Source organism: Carettochelys insculpta, chromosome 14 (assembly GCF_033958435.1).
Source record: "Carettochelys insculpta isolate YL-2023 chromosome 14, ASM3395843v1, whole genome shotgun sequence".
In the NCBI taxonomy this organism is placed as follows: Eukaryota; Metazoa; Chordata; order Testudines; family Carettochelyidae; genus Carettochelys; species Carettochelys insculpta.
In genome coordinates this window covers 41,637,501-41,655,265 of record NC_134150.1, presented here as the reverse complement: position 1 = coordinate 41,655,265, position 17,765 = coordinate 41,637,501, and the positions used below count along the sequence as shown (strand labels likewise).

Genomic DNA, 17,765 nt, shown 5'->3' with positions numbered 1-17,765 from the left:
GTGGAGGGAATTTATTGTGCCTGCTGGTGTGGTAGCACTTCAGAGATGGAGCCTGTCGCAGGAGTCGGTCACCTGGCCACGTCCCTTATTGCCCGTCGGTGGGGTTACCTGTCCACAGCCAAACTCTTCAGCTGTGGATCGGACTCAAGCCCAGCTCTGCCTCGGAAGCAGGACCCTTTCACGCCTCCTGCTGTGCTCTCCCAGAAACGAAAATGTCACCGACACGCCCAGAGCCACCACTTACAACTCCCCGTAGAAAAGCGATACACGCGCGTGAGCAGCACATACAGCTTCAGCAAGCCCCCCGCTCTCGTTAGACCCCCTCACTTGGCTCACTCGGCGCAGACCCAGGACAGTGGTGGCGATAAAGGTTCTCGAGTTCATTTTAAAACCCACTAATGTCTCGCTCCCCTGCTGGCCCAGTGCAGATGGGAACCAGCTGCACCCCCGACACGTGGGATGGGCAGCCGGCCTCTCCCGGGGCAAGAGGGGGGGGGTCCCTGCTTCCTCAGCCACCACAAGCTTGGGGCTGGGACAAGGCTGCATAACACCCCGTCCTCACCCCCACCCTCGCTCCAGACTGGGGCTCACCTTGGCACTGCTCCCCCAGAACCATCTGCTGGTGCTGATGCTGCTGGTCCTCGAAGCCATCGTGTACCGGCGCCAGGAGTACCACCGCAAGCAGCACCAGCTGGTGCCACCTGCCACCCAGACGCTCTTTGAGGAGGTGTCATGTGAGCACCTGGACCGGGGCCTTGTCAGCTGTGCCAAATACTTCATCAACTACTTCTACTACAAGTTTGGCCTGGAGGTGAGCTGGGCCAGGCATCCCTTCAGCCCGGGGCTGAGAGCAGCGGGCCCAGGGGAGTGGGCAAATGCCAGCCAACCCAGCCACTGCCCCGCAAACAGACGGGCACGTCCTGGGAATTAACTCCCCGAGGGGTGGCTCTGGGTGCAGCACGGGGGGCCCGCAGCTGGCTCCCCATGACGAGGGGTGGGGGGCCAGCACCAGCCAGGCCCCTGGTGTGGAGTTCTCTGTAGCCCCCGCCCCGCCTCTGCCCCCAGATCTGCTTCCTCATGATGGTGAACGTGATCGGGCAGCGCATGAATTTCATGGTGATCCTGCACGGCTGCTGGCTGGTCGTCATCCTGACCCGGCGCCGGCGCGCCGCCATCGCTCGCCTCTGGCCCAAGTACTGCCTCTTCCTGGCCCTGTTCCTGCTGTGCCAGTACCTGCTGTGCCTGGGCATCCCCCCCGCACTCTGCATAGGTGAGGGGCGAGGCGCCGGGCTCAGCAGAGCAGGCCGTGTGTGGGAGCCGGGGGTCTACTCTCTGCGTGGGCAGGGACCCCCCCCAACCTTCTCCCACTTCAGTCTCTGCGTGGGCAGGGACCCCCCCCAACCTTCTCCCCCTTCAATCTCTGCATGGGCAGGGACCCCCCTTCCTTCCCCCCTTCAATCTCTGCATGGGCAGGGACCCCCCCTTCCCCCTCTTCAATCTCTGCATGGGCAGGGACCCCCCCCGCCTTCCCCCCTTCAGTCTCTGCGTGGGCAGGGACCCCCCCCAACCTTCCCCCTCTTCAATCTCTGCATGGGCAGGGACCCCCCCCCCTCCTTCCCCTCTTCAATCTCTGCATGGGCAGGGACCCCCCCCGCCTTCCCCCCTTCGGAGTAGCTGCAGGGGAGCCATGAGGCTTGTGTGTTCTCAGACCTCCATCTGTGGAGCTGCCCTGGGTGGGGGTGGGAGGTATGTGCACCCTCCAGTGACCTCCCCTCTCCTTGGCAGACTATCCCTGGAGGTGGAGCCGCTCCATCCCCATCAACTCGGCTTTCATCAAATGGATGTACCTGCCCGACTTCTACATGGCGCCCAACTCCATCAACATCATCAGTACGTATCCTCGGCCGCTCCCGCCCCAGCCGTGCCCTAGCCCATGCAGCCCCATGCTCCCTGCTTCTTTCCTGGGGCCCAGGGCCTCCTCCTTCCCCTCCATCTGTACCCCCATGCCCGACAAGTCTTGTTACCAGCATCCTTCCCCGGGGTGCCACAGGCCTGATTCTCCCCCTGCTAGCCAGCCACTGGGTATCGATCATCTGCTTTGCATCTCTCGGTGCATCATGGGGAGCAGCTTTCTCAGAGGTGAGACCCAGCCAGGGGAGGGGCCAAGAGGGGGTCCACCCCCTTTGGAGGAGGGGCTTGGGTCAGGTCCACCCGCCTGTGGTGGGAGGCGGAGGAGCCTGGCTGGGCTGCACCAAGTTCATTCTCCCTGGCAGCAGCATGGTGGGGCTCCCTCTCACTCTCTGCTCCCTGCAGACGACTTCCTGCTCCTGCTCTGTGCCTCCCAGCAGTGGCAGGTCTTTGCGGCTGAGCGGACGGAGGAGTGGCTGCGGGCGGCGGGGGAGAACACAGACCAGCTGGAGTTGACGCAAGGCAGACCCAACCCTGTGCCCAACTTCATCAACTGCAGGTGGGGGGCTCCGGCAAACCGGGTCTATGCTGGCCAGTGGGCAGGGACCTGCCAGAGTGACTGCTTGACCCCCTCCCTTGCTGATGGGGAGCAATGGGGACCCCCCCCCCAGGCTGAGGGCTCTGGCTCAGGACATTGGTCCGACTGGGTTCTGGGGGTGGCCCACATGGAGGGGATAAGGCGTGGGGAGCATCTGGGCAGCCTCAGCAGCCTCTTGCTCCACTCCTTGGGGAAGGAGCGTCCTGCTTTCCAGGCCCCGCAGAGGCCCAGCACCAAGCTCCCGGGTGTGCCGGGGGCCAGCATGGGAGGGCTACCCCTGCAGCATGGCTCTAGGGCTGTTGGCGCTGCCCGTCCGCAGGTCATACCTGGACATGCTGAAGGTGGCGGTGTTTCGCTACCTCTTCTGGCTCGTCCTGGTTGTGGTCTTCATCACCGGCGCCAGCCGCATCAGCATCTTCGGCCTGGGCTACCTGCTGGCCTGCTTCTACCTGCTGCTTTTCGGCACGGCCATGCTGCGCCGCCCGGCCAAGGCCCGGCTGGTGCTCTGGGACTGCCTCATCCTCTACAACGTCACCGTCATTGTTTCCAAGAACATTCTGTCGGTGAGCTGAGCCCTGCCCCGCCAGTGGCTGGGAGAATCCCAGGCAGGGCCTGGGGGTGGGGTGGGGGTGGGTTTGCCAGAGCCCGAGGAGAGCACCTCTTAGCACCTTCTGTGCGCCGCCTATGGAGCCAGCCCCAGTCCAACTTTGTCCCTTGGCACCTTTTCTCTTTGGTAATCAGCAGCTCCCTGGGCACTGTGGAGACCCCTCACCCAGGCTGGGTGGGTGAGGGGCCCCTGCCTTGCTTGTCCATGCAGAATGCAGACCCCGTGTGGCCCTGGGGCTGGCCGCCTTGAGCGCAGATCCTGTGCCCTATGGGAAGGCGAGGCTGGTGAGTGCCTCCTGCTGCTGAGGCAGTGTGAGTGCAGGGGCTGGGTGGCAGGGTGTGGGGGCAGAGGGAAGGGTCCCATGGCTCCAAGTTGTCAGCACGGCAGTGAGGTGGCTGACCCCTGCCCCGCTCTGTCCCGGCAGCTCCTCTCCTGCGTCTTCGTGCAGCAGATGCAGAGCAACTTCTGCTGGGTGATCCAGCTCTTCAGCCTGGTTTGCACCGTCAAGGGCTACTATGACCGTGAGTACCCGGCAGCTGGGCGGGCGCTCGGATCTCCGCCCTGGCTTGGCTTGTACAGTATTCCGGGGCGTTTAGGGGGGTAAAGCCTCCCACATCCTACTGCTGTGTGCTGGGACTTGGCCTCTCCTGGCACCAGGGGGCTGGCAGAGGGGGTTGGCACAGTGAGGCCTGGGGTCCCCGAGAGGCTGAGGGTCTTGTGGTGTTGCAAGGGGGGGCTAGCGCTGTGGGAGAAGAGCCTGGGTGTTCCAGTGCCTGGAATCAGGGCTGTCCTGGGGGGAGTGGCTGGGAAATCCTCTCCCAGTGCCCCAGACATGCTCCCACCGCTCTCACAAGCACCCGGCCGCCTCCGCCCTGACCGCTCCCGCCTCTGCTCCGCCAGCCAAGGCCAAGGCCAAGGGCAAGGACAAGGACTGCTCGCTGCCTGTGGAGGAGGCTGGTGTCATCTGGGACAGCATCTGCTTCTTCTTCCTCCTCCTCCAGCGCAGGGTCTTCCTCAGTTACTACTTCCTGCACGTCATGACCGAGCTCCAGGCCTCGGCCTTGCAGGCCTCCAGGTGGGGCCGGGGCCAGGGGGGCAGTGGGGCGGGCTGGGAGCCCCTCGCGGGGGGTTGTGCGGAGAGGGGGAGCTGCCCGGGGGGGTGCCATCCCCAGCAGTCCTTGCCGCCTGAGAAGCAGGGCGGAGCCGGCGTTTCCTGCTGCCGGGGGGTACGAGGTGCTGCAGGGGCCTCGTTTCTGGGCCCTGGGCTGGAGGTCTGGCTCCCTGGGGTGGGGGGCCGTGCCCAGGCTCTGTTCCGTCCCTCTCGGTGCTCCCCTCCGCGCCGTTGCTGGCTGCCTGGCGCCCCGGGGCGGGGGTTGTCTCCCCGTGCTCTGGCTGGGGCAGGGCCAGGCCGTCTCACAGCCCCATGGTGTCTCCGCAGAGGCTTCGCCCTGTACAAGGCCAGCACCCTGAAGAGCATCAGCTCCCACCGGCAGGCCGAGGAGAAGTCGCTGGCCCAGCTCAAGCGGCAGTGAGTCGGGGGAGAGCCTGGGGGTCTGGGCCTCGGGGCTGGCAGCCCGGGGGGCGGGGAGCAGGACCGGGAGCCCGTGGCTGGGCTCCGCAGAGGGGAGGGCTCCCGGGGTGGAGCTGGGGGCAGGCAGGACGCGGCCTGCAGCTCTGTGTGTGTGGCTGCAGGATGGAGCGGATCCGAGCGAAGCAGGAGAAGTACCACTCGGGGCAGCACCCCAGCGACTCCGCCCCGGCCCCGGCCCCGGCCCCGGCCCCGGACGAGGCCCCGCCCGGTGAGAGCGGCGGGGAGCACAGCCTGGCGCCCAGCGGGGGCAGCGTCTCCAGCCGAGCGCCCACCCCCACAGAGCCCCGTGTCTCCTGCTCCCCACCAGGACCCTTCTCCAGGCTGGGGGGCAGCAGGGGGCCTCGACGGAGTGGGGGCACTTGGGGTACACAGGGTGGGGCTGCATGGCCCAGAGCCCCCCTCGGCTGAGCAGAGACGTCTGTGTGTGTGTGTCTGTCTGTCTGTCCCCCCCCATGTGTGTCTGTCCTTCCCCTGCCCCAGGAAGCCCCTCATCCGCACCCGGGGAGGAGGCGCTGGCCACATGAGCCCTCCCCCGCTGCCCTAGCCTCGGGGAGGGAGGGGGACAACCTCTGCTCTGCCTCCAACCTCTTCCTCACCACCCCCCAAGCGATGCAGCTCAAGGGACTGGAGGGGTCTGGTGCTGGTCAGACCCCCACACTCACCAGCCCCAGCCTGTCACTCCCCCCGGCAGGCCAGTCCCCAGGGGCCGGCCCCATGCCCCTCCCACCTGCTGCGCTTGGGGGAAGCCCCCTACATCCCTCCCTGTGTCCCCAGCTCCAGCTCTGTCTGTGCGGGGAGGCGCGTTGCCCACCAGGCTGCGGCTGGCGTCATGGCCCTGCAGCTGTGCTGGCCTGGGCACTGCTGGAGTGACACCCTGTACTGTGCAGAGTCCAAGCAAGCCGGGGACCCCGCCCCCAGCCTCCCGGGCCCTGCCCCACGGGCGCGTTGATGGCCAGCGGGGACTTTGGGCGTGGCCATCCCCTCGCCTGGTATGGCCGGCCCCCGCTGAGATCTGGGCTCTGCCCGGCCACCGGGGTGCTCACCCTCCCCTGTGCCCATTCCACAGAGCCAGGTGGCAAGACGGACCCTTCCCGGCAGAGGAAGAGGTGGTGGCGGCCCTGGTTAGACCACGCCGCAGGTACTCTGCTGCCCCAGCACGGAGCACTAACATGAGCGCCTGCCCTCGGCTCTAACCCTTCCGGCGGGAGGGTCTCTGACGCTGGCAGGGACCTCGGTCACCTTCCTCACACCTGGCACTGGTGGTGGCGGTCTGTCCGGCCCTGCATGGCCCCGAACCCAGCTCCCTTCCCTTGCCAGCCCCACCTTGCCCCTGGGGTGCTAACCTGGTGTTTCTGTGCTCGTCGGTACTAACTGGGGGGCATTGGGGACGAATCGGGGGTGCCCATTGGAGCCCATTTGCAGGCAAGTCTGGGGACAGACTCCCCCTGAGCAGGGGATCATCAGAACTGGGGTAACCGGGGGCAGGCTGGGTTCTGGCTGCCCCAGAGCACTTGCCTTGGGGCCCTGCCTGCAGGGCTGGGTGCTAGTCAGCTGCCTGCACGCAGCAATTCCGGCTGGGGTGTCCCTAGGAATGGTGTCCCCCCATAGGCCAAGCCGGCGCTGCCTCGGCAGGTGATCGTCCCTTAGCAAAGCAGCTGCGTCTGTTGTGCCTTAGCTAAAGCTCACTGGGCTGGGCAACCCTGCCCTTGACACCCAGTGCTTGCTGTGCGACACAGGTAAACTCTCTGGGTCGTGCACGCTGCCAGCCTGCGGGGGCTGGCCCCTCACAGCGCCTGGTCTGCGCCGGCTGGGGGTGCAGCCTGGAGAGGAATTCTCCCAGCGGGCGTGGTGCCTGGGAGCTGTCCCTTCGCCAGAGCAGGGCCCACTGAGGCCCGTGTTTCTCAATTCTTTTGTTACCTGCAACGTTCAGATGCACCATTTTATTCTTCTACCCTTGCATCACATTTGAGTCAACACCTTGATCGTACCGGGCTGGGTGGCCGAACTCGCCTACAGGCGATAAACCTGCCGCCGTGCTCGAGAGTGTCCAAAAAGGATAGATGAAAGAAAAAGACGAACGTAGAAGAAGTCCCGGTTTCTAACTCAGGAAAAGGGCTGAGAAACACTGAGTCGATGTGCCCTGGGGAGGAGCGCTGCGTAACCCTGGGGGTGCACACGCCCCTGGTTGGGAACCACTGGTTTAGGTCAGTGCCCCGGAGTCCCTGCCCAGCTCTGAGGCAGCCCCGAGCTCCTCCACCTTCCCCGCTGTGGGACTTGGCTCAAGGGAAGCAGCAGAGACGGGCCCTACTTCCCTGCCGCGCCTCAGGCCCTGGGGAAGGAACTGGGCAGCTTTGCCCTTCGTGCCCTGGAGTGGGGCCTCAGGGATATCTAGGGCAAAGGCAGGGCCCCCCCAGAGCGGCTCAGGTGTCTCCCCCACACCGGTGCGCACGGGCAGGGGCAGTGTCGCCTCTCAGTTCTGCCGGCCACGGGTGGAATAAATTTTATGTGCACCGAGGGACGTGTGGATGTGCACCACCGATAGAAAGCCACGCTTTCCGCTCTGCCCGTCAGCTGGGCAGCACCTGAATCTCTCCTGGGCGGCCGCCCGAGTGCTCAGCTTACGGGGAACGCTGGTTGTGGCGGGAGCCCATGGGGAGCTCTCTGGGCTAGCCACGCCCAGCGCAGCCTCTCTGTTGGCTCTGACCCGGAGCCATACACTGTACTCCACCGTGGCCTGGCCTGGGCTGGTGAAAGCCCCCAGAGCTGGGGCCTGCCTGGCCACCTGCCCCCGCCACCCACCCACACCAGGCAGGTTCCCAGCAGAGCTTGCTGGGCTCTGTCCCCCAGCTCCCTGCCTTTGCTCTGCTCAGCCCCGGTGCCGGGAAGCAGGCCCATGGCTTGCCCCAGTCCGCTTCCTTGTCCTCTTGGGGGTCAGCATGAGCGAGTGTTTCCTGGGGCAATGAAACCCCCGGGGCCGTGTTCCCTGCTGGGAGCCGGTGGGGCAGGGAGCCCCGTGACCCTGGCTGTGTGTAATACAGGAGGGTTCTCAGGGCACCGCCAAGAGGCCAGCTCAGGGTGAATTGCTTAGACAGGGCTACCTACAGCCCAGAACTGGGGCTCCTCTCTAAGGTACCAGAGCAGCCACAGGGAGCCCTGCTGTTACCTCACTGGCTAGCGAGAAGTCACCCATGGGACCCGTCACACACTCCAGCTTCTCCTGGGCCACAGCCTGTCCTTCCTCACCCAGGTGAGAGGTTATGGACACCAAGGACCAGCCACATCCCCAGGCCAATGTGTCCCTCAGGTCTCACCCAAAGAGCACGCAGGGCCCGTCCTGCAGCATCAAACATCTCTAGGGTGACTTGTAAGAAGAGTGAAATAGTTTGAGCAATCAAATTACAGACGGTGCAGAGGTCTGCTGCAGGCGATGGCATAAACAGCCGTCTGAAAACAAGCCTCTGGGAGTAGCTCCCCTGTGGGGATGGGGCAGCAGCCCTCCCGAGCGCAGGTCCTAGCGGAGACCCGGCAGAGGTGATGGGCCGGATCCTCTTTATACCCTGGCCCCTGTGGAGGGAATCCCGGCCTCCTCGCTGTGTGCACAGGCACACACCCCCGGCCACGCCTGACTCAGGCCTGTCCAGGCCGTGGCCGTTGGTCGCATGCTGGTCTGAGCGCCGGCAGCAAGGACACGGCCAGCTCGCAGGGCTTCGCAGGCAAAAACGATCGGTGCGCGTGAGCGGCGAGTCACCCGCTTTTCAGGGCCCTCTCGCTTGGCCCACTCTGCACGAGCCTCCAGCAGGGGTTGTGACAAGGACTTGCTCGGGCATCGCACAATCCAGCCGTGTCACACTGTTGTGTGTTGTCCCCCGGCTTCCCACAGTGCTGCACTCGGGTGAGTATTTCCTCTTCGAGTCGGACAGCGAGGAGGAGGAGGAGGCCAGCCTGGAGGAGCAGAGGCCAGCCAAGCAGAGTGCATTCCAGGTAAGGGCAGACCCCAGCCGGCTCTGCTGGAGCAGGGCAGCTCCTCACCAGCCATGGGCGTGGCTGGACGAACGGGGTGTCCACCTGTCCGCTCTGGCCTTGCCTGCTGGCCTATCTGTCTGTGCATCCATCCGCATTCTGTCCACCTGTTCCCATCCTTCCCCGTGTCTGTCCAGCCACACTCCACGTTGCCAGCTCTCCCCTCTGCCTCTGTGGCCCCTGCCTCCCAGGGCGGTGGCTCACCCTGGCTGTGCCCTGCCGTCCCCAGGGATAGATGGGACCTGACTGCAGGTGGTTTGCACACACTGGGATAGTTATGGTGGTATTTCAGCCCAAACATCTGGGACACATGTGTCTGGGCAGGACCCCACAGCTGCCCTGTGCTCCCGAGGACGTCATTGCCAGGCACATGTGTGTCTGGGCAGGACCCCCACAGCTGCCCTGCGCTCACAAGGACGTCACTGCCAGGCAGGCCCTGCTGCAGAGGGGCAGACGCCCCGCATACGGCAGCTGCAGCAGGGCACAGCTCCACTCCTTGTCTCTCGCCTCCAGCTGGCGTATCAGGCCTGGGTGACCAACGCCAAGTCGGCGCTGAAGGAGCGGCAACGGCAGGATATGGAGTCGCCAGCAGGTGGGAGCGACTCTCCTCTGCCCCTTGCCTGGCCCACCCTGCCTGAGATAGACCAGGGCAGGGAGCCCTCTGCCCACGCTGGGGGAGCCGGGGCTGGGGCCATCCTGCCCCTTGGGAAGAGAGCCCCATGGAGAAGGGGTATATTTCCCCTGCCCCACAGCCTCCCAGGAGGTACCTGTCACCCTGGCTGTAGGGGGGCCCCGCTCCTGTCCCAGTGCCCATGGGCCCCCCCGGGAGCCATCCTGACAGCAGCAAGCCCCACGGAGGCTGGTGTGGTAGGCGAGCTGGTTTCCAGGCCCTAACCTGCCCTGCTGTGCAGAGGGCGGCGGCGGTGATGGAGAGGACGATGCCTGTGAGGCGGAGCTGCCTGAAGAGCTCGAGGGCCAAGAGGAGGACGCAGGTGGGTGGGAAGCTCTGGCAGACAGAGAGAGCTGGGGGTTTACACAGGCACCCCACGGCCTCCCCCTCTGTGCCAGGCAGGGCACAGGGCACCACTCCCTGCCCCACGCATGGCGAGGGGATCTGAGCCTGCCCTGCTTCCCGGGGGGGCATATCCCCAGGCCCCCTGGATAGACAGGAGCTAGACGGGGGGGCTGCCAGCCCGGACCCTGGTCCATGCCCAGCCCAGAGGCAGGGCTCACCAGCCACCTGAGGCACAGCTGGGTAAGCGTCTGCCCATTGCAGCCGGCTGCATGGGGCCTGGGCTGTGCACCTCTATCCCTCCCAAGGGCTGGCAGCGGGGCTCAGCCGGGGGGCAGGCTGAAGTCTACCTGCCGGGTGCTTGGGAGAGGAAGCCAGGGGAGACCAGCCCATGGGCGCCTTGACCGGTGGGGGGGGGGTGTCTGGCCGGCTGGTGTGCGGTTCCCAAAAGCGCCTCCCCATCCCCCTCTGCAGCGAGGAGCAACGTGGTGCAGCGGGCGCTGAACATGGTGCGTTTCCTGTGGGTGCTGTGCCAGGCCACGGTGGATGGGCTGACCCAGTGGCTCTGCGCCTTCACCAAGGAGCACAGGGACATATCCACCGTGCTGTGGGTGGAGAGATACGTCCTCACCCAGCGGCTGGCCCAGGTAGGCGGGCGAGGAGAGGGCTGCAGGCGCCGGGCAGGGCCCCTCGCTCGGACCCAGCTGACGCTGCTCTCCCGCCTCGCCCCCTCCCCGCAGGGAGATGAGCTGCACCGGGGGGTCCTGGACAGCCTGTACCAGCCGGCACCGGGAGACGAGACGGGTCTGCTGGTGGCCACCGCCGTAGACTCTCCCAGCAGCACAGCTTCCAGGCAGGTGCATAGATGGCCTAGGCGGGCGGGGCGGGGGCACCGTGGCCTGGGCTGGATTACTCTGCCCCCCCGCCCCCACGGCAGCCGCTGCTCTCCTGTCCCCAAGCCTGCTGCTGCAGCCTTGGCCACCTAGGGCAGCGCAGACCCTGCCAGGTCACTCCTGACCTCCCGCCTTACCAGGCCAGGGGGCAGCGGCACCTCCCTGGCCCCGCCCATGACAGTGGCGCCTCCCCTGGCCCCGCCCACAGCAGGGGGCAGTGGAGACACCCCAGGGGCAAGCCCTGGCTGCGCCGGGAGTGACTGACTCTGTGCCCGTTGCCCTCCTAGCGGGTGCGAAGGAGGAGACCTGTTATGCAGCAGGGCTGACGGCACGGACGACACCACCTCCCCGCTGACAACCGGCTACCACAGCGAGGAGCAGATCGGGACCCTGGGCTCCCAGGAAGAACTTCAGCTCATCCAGGGGTCCCAGGAGCTCCTGGCGTACCCCAGGAACCGGACCCGGACGGCCAGCGAGCTGCTGTCCGACAGGTACCGGTTGGGCTGTGCTGGGAGACTCGGCTCAGAGGGAGAGCTGGGGCTATGCAGTCCTGCAAAGCATTGTGGGAGAGGCATGCAAATTAGCATGGCTCAGGCTGGAAGGCAACCCGCCTCTGATGCCTCCCCCAGCCACCTCTCCCTGGTGTGCGTGGCGGCCGCTCGGGATGGGGTATTCCGTGCTGCACGCGTGCGGAGGGGAGAGACCCGGGTCAGTCCGTGCTTCCGTCTCCGATGACGGTCCCAGGCTGCAGCCGGCGGGTGGCTATGCCTGCAGCCCCCGGAGGAGGGGAGCCCTGGGCTTCGGGAGTGCCGGGCAGCTTGCCTGGGCCAATAGGTGGGCTGCGAAAGGGCGTGGGGGATCCCTGGGGCAGGCGTTGCTCAGCTCCCTACCTGGCTTGTATCTCAGCAGGCCCAGGGGCCTGTGCCCAAAGCAGACCCAGGCCCGCTCTGGCTGCCAGGGCCAGGACACACTCCTGGGAGCACAGGTCCCCTGTGCCAGGGGAGCCAGGGCCTTTCCCTTGGCCGCTCGCCGAGCAGCCCCACAAGCGGCCGCGAGTTGCGGGGGGGTGTGAGGGAGGCGGGATCATCCCTGCGCTCTCCAGGCAGGTGTACTTCGAGGAGCTGGAGGAGTCGGAGCGGTTCTACCAGTCCCAGAACCGCCTCCTCAAGCTGCTGCTGGCCCTCTACCACTTCGTGGCCGCCCACTCCGAGCTGCTGTGCTACTTCATCATCATCCTCAACAACATGGCCTCCGCCTCCGTCATCTCCCTCGTCCTGCCCATCCTGGTCTTCCTGTGGGCCATGCTCTCCATCCCCCGGCCCAGCAAGCGCTTCTGGATGACGGCCATCATCTTCACCGAGGTGGGGGCCCCGCTCCCGGCCTCAGCTCGGCCCCGGCTCAGCCCGGGGCGGGGGGGCTCCCCCGGCCCCCTCTGACCCCCTTTCCCCGGCAGGCGATGGTGGTGCTGAAGTACGTCTTCCAGTTCGGGTTCTTCCCCTGGAACAGCTACACCGTGCTGTTGCGCAACGAGGCCAAGCCCTTTTTCCCCCCGCGCATCCTGGGCCTGGAGAAGACCGACCGCTACATCAAGTACGACCTGCTCCAGCTGATGGCGCTCTTCTTCCACCGCTCACTCCTGCTGGTGAGAACCGCGGGCGACTGGGGGCTGGTGATCACGGCCCCGCCTGGGGCATGCGGCGCCCCAGCGTTGGCTCCACCTCCTGCCCGGGAAGCGTGGTGGCAGAGTGGGGTGCTGGCCTTCAAGCTGAGGGTAGCCCGTCCTGGGGTGGGAGCAGCGGGGCACCGGCTGCCTCTGAAAGGCTCCTCGGGGTCCCAGCACAGCAACGTGCCTCTCCCGGCTCTGGCCGGTGTAAGCAGCACAGGGCGCCTGCCAGAGCTCCCGGCGCTGGGCGCCGCCCCGGTCCAGTCGGTGCCAGCGCTGTACCATCAGCGGGGGGCATGGGGAGGGCCGGGCTGCGCAGAGCCATGCGGGTGTGGGCCCCCCCGGGCCCTCCTCCTTCCCTCCCAGCCAGCACTGACCACCCCCCCGCCCCCCGCAGTGCTACGGCCTGTGGGATCACAAGGAGGACGCCTTTGCCAAGTGGAAGCGGGAAGCCGAGCGGGCGGCGGAGGAGAGGTGCGAGGCCGCGGGGCCGGCGGCCCGGCCAGACAGGGGCGATGGAGCAGAGGCTGCAGGCGCCACAGGGACAGAGGCGGTGCAGCTGGAGGCCCTGCCCCAGGAGGAGGGAGCTGGGGAGGGGCAGAAGGAGGGCAGCCTGCGCTTCCGGAAGAAGAAGGAGCAGAGGAGGTGGACTAAGAAGTGGAAGGCGGCGCCGGCGGCTGGTACGTGGCTCGGGGTGCTAAGGACCCTGGCAGGGTCTCTGGACCATTCGGCCGGGGTTCCCCACCTCCCACCAGCCTGGTGCTGCAGGGACCCCCTGCGGGAGGGAACCTGTCTGTGCTGCCTTGCTCCCCTGCCCCACCTAGCCGTGGGGCAGAAGCCCATGTGCTCACTGCCCCCCCGGGCTGAGCCTTGATCTCTGACCCACAGAGGAGGAGCAGGAGGAGAAGCAGAGCCCATCCCGGGAGAAGCTGAAGGCTGCTGGACTCAGGGCCAAGCTTTTCTTCCTGACGGTGTAAGTGAGCCCAGCCCTCGGCCTGCAGGGAGAGCTGGGTCAGGGCAGCCTCCGAGGCCCCCATCCGCCACGCCCCTCACTCTGTCAGGTGCGGTGGGGAAGAGATGCCCACTCCCATGAACCAAACAGTTGATCTGCTTGATGGCTGCCAGTGGGCACCAGTCCTTGCTGGGGGTGCCTAGGGAGTGGGGCACTGCTCCCCTCCTGTCTGGGGTGGCCCTGCCCCCGTTGCCTGGGGGTGCCCAGATGGTAGGGCTCATGCCCCTCCCCGGCGCTGCCTGGGCTGGCCTGGCTGAGCAGCCCAACCAGCCTGAGTTCCCTGCCTGCTTTCAGGGCCCGGAACGTGTACCAGCCACTGCAGGGCTTCTTCTGTGCCATCCTGCACACCAAGTACCAGGCTGCCACCGACGTCTACGCCCTCATGTTCCTGGCAGACGTGGTCGACTTCATCATCATCATCTTCGGCTTCTGGGCCTTTGGGGTAAGCCGGGCCCTGGGCTGGGCTGGGCTGCAGGACCGTCTGCTCCCTGGGGACCTGCAGCACCCGCTGCTCCTGGCCAGATGCCTGCTGCATAACCTTCTCCAGCTGCCCTGGGCCCACAGCCAGGCACCGCGCCCGGTAACTGCCCCTCTTTCCGGCTTCCCCAGAAATACTCAGCCGCTGCCGATATCACCTCCTCGCTGTCGGACGACCAGGTGCCCGAAGCCTTCCTGGTCATGCTGCTCATTCACTTCTCCACCATGGTCATCGACCGGGCCCTCTACCTCCGCAAGACCGTGCTGGGCAAGCTCATCTTCCAGGTCATCCTGGTTTTCGGCATCCACCTGTGGATGTTCTTCATCCTGCCGGCCGTCACGGAAAGGTACGCCGCCTGGCTGAGCCCGCCCCTGTGCCCGCGGGGTCCACAGCTGCCTGGGCACCTCGCCCCAGCCCACGCCCATCGGCACGGAAAGCCAGGGCATGGCTTGGAACTCTGCCCCGACAGAAGTGGGGCCCTGTGGTCCAGGCCCAGGTTCTAGGGAGCCTGGACACCAGGGTTCTCGTCCCATCTTGCCAGCCGTTGCCTGGCTCCCTAGAACCTGGGCCCTGCGCTGTCTCAGCAGCAGCCAGGAAGTGTCAGATCCACACAGATTGTTACTTACATAGCCACTAATGTGCACACTGCCTCTGGCCAGGCCCCTCTGGGGCACAAATCCAACCCCTTGGCAGATCCAGCATTGAGAGACCACGAGGAGCTGGGAGGAGCTCGTGCCAGGCAGATGCCAGCGCCCTGCAGGGAGCAGCCCGGCAGGAGCTGAGAGCATGGTGCGGGAATTCCCCAGGCATCTCTCGGCCGCCCCATCTCACCGACTTCTCTGTCCCGCAGGATGTTCAGCCAGAACACCGTGGCCCAGCTGTGGTACTTTGTGAAGTGCATCTACTTTGCTCTGTCGGCCTATCAGATCCGTTGTGGCTACCCAACCCGCATCTTGGGCAACTTCTTGACCAAGAAATACAACCACCTCAACCTCTTCCTCTTCCAAGGGTGAGGGGACCCTGGGGGAGCTGGCTTCTGGGCTGCCCTGGCCCTGGAGCCGCCGTCCCGGGGGAGTGTGTGCAGCACAGCGGTGGGCACAGGCGAGAAGTGGTGGTGCTTCCCAGTGTAACAGACGGGAGGTTTCCGCGGCGCTGCCCAGAGAACCAAACCTGGGCAACTTGCTTAAAATTGGGCCACTTACAGCCCAGACGGGGAGCTCTTCACACGAGGCAAACCAAAGCAGTTACACAGAGCACCGCGGCCGCCTCTGGACCAGCCAGAGGTCGCACAGACAAATCCCCGGGCTCCCCGGCAGCTCTTATGCCCAAACCCGTCCCTCTCCTTGCTCAGACGAGAGACTGGGAAAACCAGTCTCACCAAATCCACATGGGTCTTCCCAGCCCCCAAAGGGACCAGCCGAGCCCTGAGAATCTAAAGGGTTATAAAGAAAGGAAGAAAAGGAAAAGCCCAGGGTAAGAGAGAGGAATTGTTTAAGCGGTCGAATTGCAGACATCAGTTAAAGCTACTGCTGCAGGCTGCAGCCTATGGTAAAGGTGGCTGTCTTAAATATCTCTGGAAACACACCCATTGCTGGATGGGTCCCCCCATCCCGGCAGGCTCAGTCCATAGCAGGGACGTTCCTGCAAACTGCAGCCTGGAGATGGGGGACAAGCTGGAGGTTTGCAGACTGAGGACACAATGGTGACTGCCAGGACCCTCTTTACACCCTTGCCCCATGTGGAGGGCCAAACCTGCTGGTGGTTACATCCATGGGGGGGGCGGGGGGCGGGAACCACCTGAGCAGATCAGATCAGATCAGTTCCTGCCGTGTGGATTGGAGCCTGGGGTTCAGCCCATCTGCAGCAGGCTGGGAGGTGACCACAGCTCCTGCTGTGCATGGGAACAGTTGGACCGTTCTAATACAAGGACAGAGCCCCTCTGAGCTGCCCGTGGGGAACCCAGGCAGCTATACAAGCAGCATAAGCCCATTCAGTGAGTCACCAGCCTTCATTAGACCCCTCAGCTGGCACAAGATTTGGTGCAGACTGTCTGACAGAGGTGACTGTAATGTTTCTTATATTCATTCTAAACTCCAGTTATGTCTCCTGGGGGCTGGCGGAATGGGAGGGCCCGTCTGTGGCCAGTGCCCCCAGAGCAGGGGATCCTGCGGGGAGTACGCAGGGCAGCTGGTTCCCCTGAGGTGCACCTGGTGACCAGACTCTGCCCGTGGCAGGTTTCGCTTGGTGCCCTTCCTGGTGGAGCTACGTGCTGTGATGGACTGGGTCTGGACCGACACCACCCTGTCCCTCTCCAACTGGATGTGTGTGGAGGACATCTACGCCAACATCTTCATCATCAAGTGCAGCCGGGAGACGGAGAAGGTAGGACTCCCTGCCCTGGCTCTGCAGCACCGGGCACGCTCGCACACCTCTCCTCTGGGGAAAGGGGGAGGGGCTCCCCAGACACCCCCGTGGCACCAGGCTGCAGGTGTGCGCAGCTGGAGAGCTCATAGCAGGGCAGGTCTGCTGCCCAGAGCCGGCTGGGGTGGAGGAGACGTTGTTCAGCAGATATTTCCCCCAGGAGCGAGAGCATTCGTGGAGGAGCTCCGCAGCCAGGGAGCTGGCTGGGAGAGAGCTTAGGAGCCTCCAGGGAGGCGCGAGTGAGGGGCAGTCAGACCTCCGGCAGTCTCATTTACGTCACGCAGGAGCTGAACACTCACAACACGGCCAGGCGCTCCTGCGGAGATGCTGGTAGCTGAAATGCTCCCAGGAGGGAGCTCAGGTGGCTGGCATTAAAGGGGGATACTGTGATGGAGTGGGGGGAGTGCATGTGTGAGTCAGGCTGGATGTCCGAGGCACGCAGCAGCTCCCAGTGGCTAAGGATGACCCTGGGGCTACAACTGGCAGATAACACCTCTGCCCTGGACAAAGAGCAGGGAGGAGCTGAGCTGGGTTTTTGAATCGGGGTCGGCAGTTAGAGGCTAGGAAAAGGGAGAGCTGGAAGGCAGCCAGCCTGAGGAGGGGGAAGCTACACCCCAGAGGGGCTCCCCTCGGGGTCTTCTCCCCAGGACAGGTTGGAAGGACTGTCTCTGGCTGCTGTGCTGTTGCTTCTGTGAGAAACTGGACATCTGTTGCCTAATAAACCTGCTGTTGTACCTGCTGAGTGAGAGTCTCTCCTGCCAGCGGACGGGGTGCAGTGCAGGGGGACCCCTGAACCCCATCACAGATACAACAGGTGTCCTGGAGCCTGGGTGGCACAGGGCTAATGGGGCGCAGGTCTAGCCAGGTACAAAGAGTATTGGCGTGACCGGGACGGTCGCTCGGGGCAGGGAGCGGTGCTGTATTGGAAGCAGAGAGCAAATGCAGAAGAAATCTGAAGTGCATCGAGCAGTCCCTGGAATCTCCTGGCTAGAAGTCCCGGCCCGACGAGTGAGCGTGTAGCAGCAGAAGGAGCGGCAGAACCCCCACCAGGGTGGTGGTGTGCTCCTGAGGGCCTGCGAGGCTGTGTAAACAGACAGTCCCTAGCGTGGGGGATTTCAGCTTCCCCCGCGATGGGAACATCCCACCACATTATGGGCTAAGTCCGGCGTCCCAAGTCCACATCCATGAGCTGTTACCGCTCAGGGCAGAGTGTTGTGGCTTGTGCCTGAACACGTGGGCTTGGCAGAGCCATAGCTGCGAAGCAGGGCCAGGGCTGGGAAGCGGCAGAGGGGAAGGAAAACGATGAGACGGGACAGCTGCACAGGGGGAGAGAGACGGGGCCGGGACTGTGCAGCTTGGAAAAGGGAGAACGCAGGGGGCACGTGACGGGTGTGTAACAAGGCTGGGGCGCGGCAGAGCGAGTGGCCAGAGAGGTGCCAGGCACCTCCTCTCCTAATGCCAGGCCCAGGCTTACAGGAGGGCAGTCAGGGGGGGGGGGGCAGGGTTAAGGCAAGCCCAAGGCAGTGCCTCTGCACCCAGTGCAGTCGGCCTGGGCACACCCT

The 17,765-nt window shown here is 65.1% G+C and overlaps 1 protein-coding gene across 4 annotated transcripts in view; it reads left to right on the top strand.

Annotated features, from left to right (window-relative positions):
- PIEZO1 (piezo type mechanosensitive ion channel component 1 (Er blood group)) overlaps positions 1 to 17,765 on the top strand; it is an 89,709-nt gene that overhangs the window by 65,870 nt on the left and 6,074 nt on the right. For all 4 annotated transcript variants that reach the window (XM_075009165.1, XM_075009164.1, XM_075009163.1 and 1 more), the window contains 24 exons: positions 611 to 811; positions 1,066 to 1,270; positions 1,786 to 1,890; positions 2,314 to 2,467; positions 2,826 to 3,069; positions 3,538 to 3,634; positions 4,014 to 4,188; positions 4,552 to 4,641; positions 4,806 to 4,912; positions 5,771 to 5,842; positions 8,585 to 8,685; positions 9,238 to 9,316; positions 9,636 to 9,716; positions 10,211 to 10,383; positions 10,477 to 10,589; positions 10,917 to 11,120; positions 11,732 to 11,990; positions 12,083 to 12,271; positions 12,690 to 12,972; positions 13,181 to 13,265; positions 13,599 to 13,746; positions 13,914 to 14,128; positions 14,633 to 14,791; positions 16,017 to 16,164. In XM_075009165.1, the coding sequence (XP_074865266.1) occupies positions 611 to 811; positions 1,066 to 1,270; positions 1,786 to 1,890; positions 2,314 to 2,467; positions 2,826 to 3,069; positions 3,538 to 3,634; positions 4,014 to 4,188; positions 4,552 to 4,641; positions 4,806 to 4,912; positions 5,771 to 5,842; positions 8,585 to 8,685; positions 9,238 to 9,316; positions 9,636 to 9,716; positions 10,211 to 10,383; positions 10,477 to 10,589; positions 10,917 to 11,120; positions 11,732 to 11,990; positions 12,083 to 12,271; positions 12,690 to 12,972; positions 13,181 to 13,265; positions 13,599 to 13,746; positions 13,914 to 14,128; positions 14,633 to 14,791; positions 16,017 to 16,164 (3,687 nt within the window). The remainder of the gene's footprint in view (positions 1 to 610; positions 812 to 1,065; positions 1,271 to 1,785; positions 1,891 to 2,313; positions 2,468 to 2,825; positions 3,070 to 3,537; positions 3,635 to 4,013; positions 4,189 to 4,551; positions 4,642 to 4,805; positions 4,913 to 5,770; positions 5,843 to 8,584; positions 8,686 to 9,237; positions 9,317 to 9,635; positions 9,717 to 10,210; positions 10,384 to 10,476; positions 10,590 to 10,916; positions 11,121 to 11,731; positions 11,991 to 12,082; positions 12,272 to 12,689; positions 12,973 to 13,180; positions 13,266 to 13,598; positions 13,747 to 13,913; positions 14,129 to 14,632; positions 14,792 to 16,016; positions 16,165 to 17,765) is intronic.